At 42.2% G+C, this 8,544-nt stretch overlaps 1 protein-coding gene across 1 annotated transcript; it reads right to left on the reverse strand.

Moving 5' to 3' along the window:
• Nucleotides 1-2,316: 2,316 nt before the first annotated feature.
• LOC147881339 (pentatricopeptide repeat-containing protein At2g34400-like) lies at nucleotides 2,317-5,229 on the reverse strand. Its single transcript, XM_087370109.1, has one exon. The coding sequence runs from the start codon at nucleotides 5,069-5,071 to the stop codon at nucleotides 3,152-3,154; it is 1,920 nt and encodes a 639-aa protein (XP_087226235.1). The 5' UTR covers nucleotides 5,072-5,229; the 3' UTR covers nucleotides 2,317-3,151.
• Between the last annotated feature and the right edge of the window lie 3,315 nt (nucleotides 5,230-8,544).

An 8,544-nucleotide genomic window follows, 5' to 3' on the forward strand; every position in this document is an offset into this window, starting at 1 on the left:
ATAATGCGTAATCGACCATGCAGAGCATATTTGATGGTGACAATACTTTGCACGCATCTCAACCTAGTTGAAATGGACTTGCGTGCAAACTGGAGCCCCCATCCGATAAGTACTTGTTTGATTAACACACTTAGGACCGTGTTTTTTCATGGTTGTGCATGACACTAAGCCAAAAACGATGTTTTATGCTTGAGTTTAAGTTCACTTGTTGAGAAAGCAATATGTTCAATAGATCATAGTATACACATGATATAAACAAGAACCATTACAAAGTCTTTACACAAAGCTCTAATTAGCATCTTATTGTTCAAATGACAATGACTCCATCATAGCTGTACTCTTTGTTCAAATGACAATGATTCCATATAGCTGTACTTGAGCTTCTTGAACCATAAGCTCTGTTACGACTCCCTCTATAACTTGGGAGTTGAAAATGGAGGTCATGTATCTCAATGGAGAAGGAGATGGGGAATGGCAATGCCTTGTTGGAAGGCAAAAACATCTGAGGATGGAGTGCAAACACAAGCCCCATTGGAAGGGAACACATACACCATCTCAACACCTTCCACCATTCATCAAGAGTATAGGCCCCATTGGTGTTGGGCTTTGATAGCATGTGAAAGTGGAGAGGAGAGGAGATATCAATGAAAGAGTTTGAGCGAGGCAAGCTTTTTGTGCACTGTCATAGGCAAGCTATTTGGACAATCTAGCATAAGTGAGCTTTCTGTCAAACTAATGCAATGTACCTCCCACATTTACTTTCTCTAGAATAATATCCTGGAATGGCATGGGTGATGACATAGACTCACCATTTGTTGTCCTTCTCTTTGGGGTGACCACCACGTCATGGAGCTGCCCTTCTACCATGGAGTTTCTTTGCCTCTCCTCTCACTTGGAGCCTTGTCTGCACTCATACCCACCGCTTGGTGTTGCTGCTACTACTGTTCTCTCTTCCCCTCTTGGAGCAGCAGAAACAGCCATACATATGCTCTGTTTATAACTTGCCAATGCTCATTTCGCAGCCATGCATCTGGTCAGCTTGCGGCAATCTAGCATAAGTGAACTTTCTGTCAAACTAATGCAATGTATGGGACCCAATTGGGATCTAAGGGTCACCTCCCACATTTTAATAATATCCTGGAATAGCATGGGTGATGATAGCTCTTTGTATTCTAGTTGACATAGACTCACCATTTGTTGTCCTTTGGGGCGACCACCATGTCATGGAGCTGCCCTTCTACCATGGAGTTTCTTTGCCTCTCCTCCTTGTCTGCCCTCATACCCACCGCTTGGTGTTGCTGCTACTACATTTCTGTTCCCCTCTTGGAGCATCAGCAACAGCCATACACATGCTCTGTTTGCAACTTGCCAATGCTCAGTTAGCAGCCCAGCATCTGGTCAGCTTGCGGCAAGTCATTGCTCAGTTAGCAGCAATGCATTTGCTCAGTTTGTAGCCATCCGATGCTCTGTTACCAACCATACATTTGCTGAGTTAGTAGCCATACATCTGCTTACTTTGCAGCGAGCCATTGGTAAGTTAGCCTGTTAGGAGCCACACATTTGCTGAGTTTGTAGCCATACTTCTGCTTGATAGTACACCTGCTCAGTTAGCACGCAGCCATTGCTCAGTCTGAAGTCAGTTCAATTTGGTGTGTCCAAAGTATTGTGCCCATCAGATATGCTTTGCATTAGTTCAGCTTGCAGCTATCATTTATAAGCTCTTCAATCGGGCCCCTTGAGAATAAATATCTTTCACATATGGTTTTTGCTAGATTGAATCCTCTAGATGAATGGTAAAGAGAAGTTTATAGATTTGCTGTTACTAAATTTTGGAAATAGTGATAATATGGTTCGTATCTTTGGAGAACCCATAAATGCTTGAGCTTCTCTAGCTAGACACATGATGTGTTTCAGCTTCTGGTGTCACAGGCCTTTCCGTTTTTTGCTGACATTAATAAACCTCTCCCCCTCTCCCCCCCCGCACTCCCAAATTCAAAACTTACAACTCTACGTAGGAATATTATAACTGACGTAGATGTGATGCAATGGAAAGGTAAAGTTTCAAAAGAATCATGTAGAGGAGCATTCTATCCAAGGGCTCCTGCAGCCGCTGAAGCCCACTGGAAGGTATGTAACACATCATTGTAAACAAAGTACAGTTCAGAATATGCACACCATTGTCAAATGTGATGAATATTTTTATCATATGTCCGACAACTAACAAGCTTTTCATAAACTCTAATACGTAGAATAATCTAGTGAAATCCATTAATGCAAGAATCAACTGTTCTATTCAATGTTGCAATCAGGGTTAGTTCATTGTCAAGTCTTGCTCCAAGGTCATGATTTGATGGCAAGGCCATCATAATCCTCAAGCAGATGGCCTAAGAGATATGTCCAATAAACAATCATCTTTCCATTTCTCCATGTGCCTTAGCCATACCGCCTGTCCCAGCAAATGCATCTATGACTGTGTCTCCCTCCCTCATGAAAGCATGGAGCATGCAAACAAATAAAAGGAGGTCTTAAGAAAAATTTGACATACAAGCTTGCTTAGTACTTACCGTTATACAAACGACTTGATTCTTCCTTGCTGAAGTTGACTTGTTGATCAGTACCACCACGTACAACTTCATGCTCAAATCCAGATAGAAATGCTTTTCCAAAGACGGACTCTCTTCACCAGTATCTTTGGCTGGACATAATTCTCTACCAAGCTTCTTTTTATCTTCTTTTCTACTCCTTATTTATTGTACACCTTGGGCTTACACCTTTCACAAACAAGGGGCAGCTCTATTCTCGTAATTGCTTGACCCATCGTTTGCCTACATGACCTCTAGCAGCACTAAAGCTGAACATTTTGCAGCCCTTGGCAGTTGCAAGCTTCAGGCTAACCTTGGTAAAGTTTGGCTGCCCTCTGGCAGGCCTGAACTCTGCTCCTGGTTCCCAAGGCTGCTCCTGTTAAGTTCCCGTGTAGGAGGCCTAGGATAATGCAGTAATGCTTCTCCATGGTTTTTCATAGTGTGGTCATGCAACACAGTCCATGGAGGATGCCACGTCATCGAGATAGTTACCGGCAGTATCTTTGGATGTGACTTTTTATATAAATTAGTCACATTACAATCTGTCCCATGGATTATGTATTTCCAGATTAGTCATAAACTTCCTGAGATTGTTCTAACACTAGGTCCAGCTGTGGCACATATCCTAAGCTACTCATTTGCCTACTTAATCTGTCCAACTTGTCGTGAAATTCATAACCTTCTCCGTGAGATGTACATCCTACAGTCATCTCATGCACTTTCTTACTGACGTCAATCCACGCCTTGCCAGGCTTCTTTGACATGCCTCCATGTCTCCTCCAATTCAGCACGTTGTCAACATCCTCCCACATATGTGCATCTGCATATATGTTTGCCATCAGCACATAACCAGAGGCATCTTTGGGATCTGATTGGACAACTTGAGCAAAGCATCGCTTTCCTAACTTTACACTGCCATATGTTCTGCAGCTTGTAAGCAATGATATCCATCCAACAATATCTGATGACACAGGCATAGTCTGGAGTACATCTTCAGACTCTGTCAAGTGTCCTGTACGGCCAAGAAGGTCTGCAATGCAATTGTAATGCTCAATGCTTGGCATGATGGCATACTTTTCTGTCATCCATTTGAAGTATTTGCAACCTTCCTCCAATAGTCCAACGCGACAGCAAGCTGAAAGTATACTAGTGAAAATGAGATCACTTGGAGGCAAACCCTGTCGCTGCATGTCCTCAAGACATTGCCTTGCCAGGATACAATTACCACATTGGGTATATGCTGCAATCAACACACCCCAGGACACCGAGTTTCGATTTGGCAATCCATCAAACACTTTACGTGCCTCTTGTAGCTTTCCACATTTGGCATACGTGTCAACAAGTGTGCTCCCAATAGCCAGATCATTTAGGATTCCTCTTTTAATAATCTGGTCATGTATCAGCCTACACTTCCCTGAGGCTCGTATGCTGCCACATGCTTGCAAAATACACAAAAGTATCACTTTATTTGGCTTTATGCTCTCTTCTTCCATTTCCATAAAGAGTTCTATGGCAGAAAGGCCATGCCCATGCTCCACATTGGCAGCAATAATTGCACCCCAAGATACCACATTCTTATTTCGCAATACTACAAATATTTTGTTTGCATCCTCTAGTTTTCCACACTTAGCATACATGTCAATAAGACTGCTCCCAACAACCGTGTTTGATTCAAGTCCAACACTGATGATTTTGGTGTGGATCAGCCTGCCCTGTTCTATGGCTCCTATAGTGCAACATCCTGCTAATGTGCATGAGTATATGAACTCGTTTGGCTCAACACCGTCGTGTTGCATTTTCTCAGCAAGTTCAAGAGCAATATGACCATCTCCTATCTGGTTATATCCTGCAATTATTGTACTCCATGACACCACGTTCCGATTTGGAACATTGTCAAACACTTCCCGTGCCTCATTTGCACACCCACATTTGACATACATATCAATAAGAGTGTTCTCAACCACCACGTCTAGATCAAGTCCACTTCTGATCATTTCCCTGTGGATCAGCCTGCCTTGTACTAGGGCTCCTATGGAACAACATGCTTTTAAAATACACGAATATGTGACTTCGTTTGCCTTTATGCCCTGCTGCTCCATTTTGTGATACAAGTCCAGAGCCCTATCGCCTTCTCCAAATATGGCATGTGCTGAAATAATGGCATTCCAAGTATACACACTTGGGTTTGAAAGCTTGCAAAAGACTTGGTTTGCCTCCAGCAAGCTACCACATGACGCAAACAGACGAATAAGGTGGTCACCAAGAGCAGAAACAGAATCAAGTCCACTGCCTATCATAAGGAAATGCACCTGCCTGGCAGACGCAAGGTCTTTCTTCTTTATGCATCCCTGCAGAAGTACATATAGCGTGTCCCTGGATAGCGACATCCCTTGCTTGTCCATGATAATGGCAGACTGCAATGCCTTGTCCAGGGATAACTCAGTACAGATTTTACGCAGCTGTCCCGCCAAATCCAAAAAGGCAATCATAATCCACTAATCTTTGTGAGGAAAATGGTGATATATGCAATCTTTGGTGCTCATATTCTGAAGTAAGATACGAATTACAATTTGACATAAGATAAACTTATGGCAATGTTTTTTGATCCGGCTTTGCAGAAAGCTGGCTTGCTTCTTTGTTAACCGACAGTAATCCCTCCTGCATATCCAAATTTCAAACCGGGATTCAGGTATCCAGTCCATGATTTACCTCAATAGATGCATCTACATGCATCTCCTGGCCAATGTCATGGTTAGCCGACAGCAATACATACTCGTGGAATGGAAAGGGGGAAACTTGTTCTATGAACCTCTGAAGAGAGAGTAAAACTTTTGAAATACCTTAGCACTCATATTGTGAAGCATGTGTTAACATCATGGCCTGCAACATTGTAGTAACCTTTGGGGTTGGGCCACTTCTGGTGGGTTGAGTCTAGGTGACGTTGCTATGGTTGAAACAACCATTTTTTAAATGGTCTTTGGGCTCCACTGAGGCATGTTTCAAGGTCCTTTAGGATGTTGGGAAGTTGTGGGAGAGAAGACATGCATCATGAGAGAAGACAAAAAATGTGTGTTCTATGGATTGTGAGAGAGAAGCCTCTCATTTTAGAGTGGGATAGAGGGTGTCCTAGATCATAGGCACCTCTCCTACATCAAAGGCAATCAACCCTACATCATAGTGGCTTCCTAAATCTTTGGCACCTTCTCAAGAGGGCGCCTTGTACTGCATCACCACTCGTGTCATGGTCCTAGACACCTCATAGCACTAAGTGTGCTATACTACACACACACACACACAAAACATGTGATTGCTAGATTCACACATGCACCTTAGAGCAAGCCCTTGATCACAAACCCCCCTTGAAGGATTTGCCTCATGCTATGTCAAGTGACAAAGATACACTAGTTTCACATGCCATCTCATGGTGGTCAAGGATAATAGCATCTCCTAGTGTTGAAGTAGAGTCACTTGCCTTCTCCTTACCTTTGGTAGTAGTGGATTCACCCTCTTGTGATGAATGATTCTTTGGCTTGACTAAATCCCACAAATTCTCCTTCATAAGCACAAACTTAATTTTCATTTTCCAAGTATGGAAGCCTTGGCCATTCAATTTGTCTATCTTAAAGGTAGCCATGAGAGAGTCTTACCTTTATGATTTAGGCAATATCTGCTATCTTACAAATGGCTTTAAATCTCAACCATATAGGTGCATATTGCAAGCAATGAAATTAGAGAAGCCTAAAATTTTTGTAGCAGAGTGATAATATGCTTTTTTCTTCACAAGCTTTGTCACTTTTCAATTGACATATCTAGGTGCTTCTTTCTTCTTCTCTTTTTCTTTCACATATGAAGCATTGGAAGAGCAACATGATGAAGGAATTTCATCCAAACATATGTATATCAACCCAAAGAAAAAAGTGCATTCCACTATGTAAAGAAGCTTTTGGAATGAAAACCCCCAAATTTAAGATGACTTGGTCAACCATAAACAAAGCATTCTTCTAAAAAAGTACTTGTAGAAACAACAGCAAACCGGAGAGCTCAATTCACACCGATAAAGAGACCATTAAAGGGGACTCTTATGCAAAATGAAAGGTATTATACCAAAGAAGATCCACCAGAGAGAAATGGTGCAATGTTGTGCCAAGTCACTCGGGAGAGCTGCGATAAGTTCGATTGGTTTTTTGCTTATTTCTCCTCATTCACTAAAGCATTTGTGCTCAAAATTCATCAGAAGCTTTGTCATAGTGTCACCCAACTTTGACGAGGAGGGCTGGTCAAAATTCTATGTCTACAGTTTGAATTTAAAAAAAGTGCACGAGAGAGAGAACGCATTGGTAGGGGCAGTAGAAGGACAATTCTATGCCAAGCTTGGAGCTGGAGGTGTGCCCTAATGAGGAGGTTTTTCAACTCAAAAGGCATGGAGAATGGTCATTAGGTCAAGAGAACAAGATCTCACAAGATTTTTCAAGGAAGAGGCAAAAATGGAGAGAAGGAGGTGGAGGTGATGAAGAAGATGATGATGTGGCAAAGTAGGAGCCTAAGGAGTTTTATGGGAGAGAAGAGATGCATCATGACAAGAGTTGAGAACAAAAGAGAAGACCAAAAATGTGTGTTCTATCGATTGTGAGAGAGAAGCGTCTCATTTATAGAGTGGGAGAGAGGGTGTCCTAGTTCATAGGCACCTCTCCTACATCAAAGGCAATCAACCCTACATCATAGGGACTTCCTAAATCTTTGGCACCTCCTCAAGAGGGCACCTTGTACTGCATCAACACCTGTGTCATGGTCCTAGACACCTCATGGCACGAAGTGTGCTATACTACACACACACACACACACACACACACACACACACACACACACACGCACACACACACACACACACACACACACACACACACACACACACACACAAACACACACACACACACACACAAACATGTGACTACTAGATGCACACATGCACCTTAAAGCAAGCCCTTGATCACAAATATCCCAACAGAGGATGGGGTCATGCTTTTTAGGAGCCCATGGACCATTAAAGAAAAGGACTTTTACTACATTTTGGGTAGCGTGTCAACATGCTATGCTACCCAAAATGTAGTAAAAGCCCTTTTTTTGAACGGTCTATTGGCTCCTCAAGAGCATGGACTCCATGTTGAGGGTCCTTGAAGCATGCATGGAACATTAAACATGAAGGGACCTTGAAATTCATAAGCAAAGTTGAAATTCCATGCAAAAATTGAAGCAAAGAAGAGAAATGCTAAAATCCAAATCTTCTCTTGCCTGGCAATAAAGATGGTGGGGACTAAGAGGATGAGCCGACGGTATCTTGCAAATAGTCTTCAATTCCCAACATCTTTTCGATGAGTAGATCTTGGAGAAGCAAGCCAGGATTATGAAGGAGGAGGTGGAGGAGGAAGAAGGTTAGGTTTTGAAGGAGGAGGTGAGGTTTTTGGATGATAAAGTGGAGAAGTTGGAGGAGGAAGTGGAGGAGTAGATTGTTGCATAGGTTTTGGACAAGGAGGTTTTAGAGCAGCAGGTCGAGTATTGAGTGGGCTTTGGAGAAAAATGGAGAAGCAAGTGTCGATGGTTTTGGAGAGAAGGATGTTTGATAGTGCTTAGAAGTTAGCACTTAGCTTGTCAGAAGCCTAGAACAAGATTGAAGAGTTTCTCAACCATCATGCTACTATATAGCTGTTCCCATATAGTACATCATAGTTATAGCAGTCCTATATCATCACTTAGCACTGCTATGTATAGCACAGAGCATTTACCATATTACACAAAGCAATTATAGCATTGATATATGAAACAAAGCATGATGCTAGCACAAGCATAGCTATATAGCAGTTAGCATAGGTAGCACTTCAATAGTATTAAATAACATTGCCAATCTATCAAGTTGATCTACAGTACTAATAATTAATATAGTTAGTGCTTTTGATTATGACTTCTT

This window comes from Dipteris shenzhenensis, chromosome 31, assembly GCF_047967505.1.
Source record: "Dipteris shenzhenensis isolate YYH24624 ecotype China chromosome 31, Dip_SZ_1.0, whole genome shotgun sequence".
NCBI classification, from domain to species: domain Eukaryota; kingdom Viridiplantae; phylum Streptophyta; class Polypodiopsida; order Gleicheniales; family Dipteridaceae; genus Dipteris; species Dipteris shenzhenensis.

Bases quoted from the DNA above. Each gene is read 5' to 3' on its own strand.
- LOC147881339 (XM_087370109.1), bottom strand. From the start codon at position 5,071: ATGATTGCCTTTTTGGATTTGGCGGGACAGCTGCGTAAAATCTGTACT.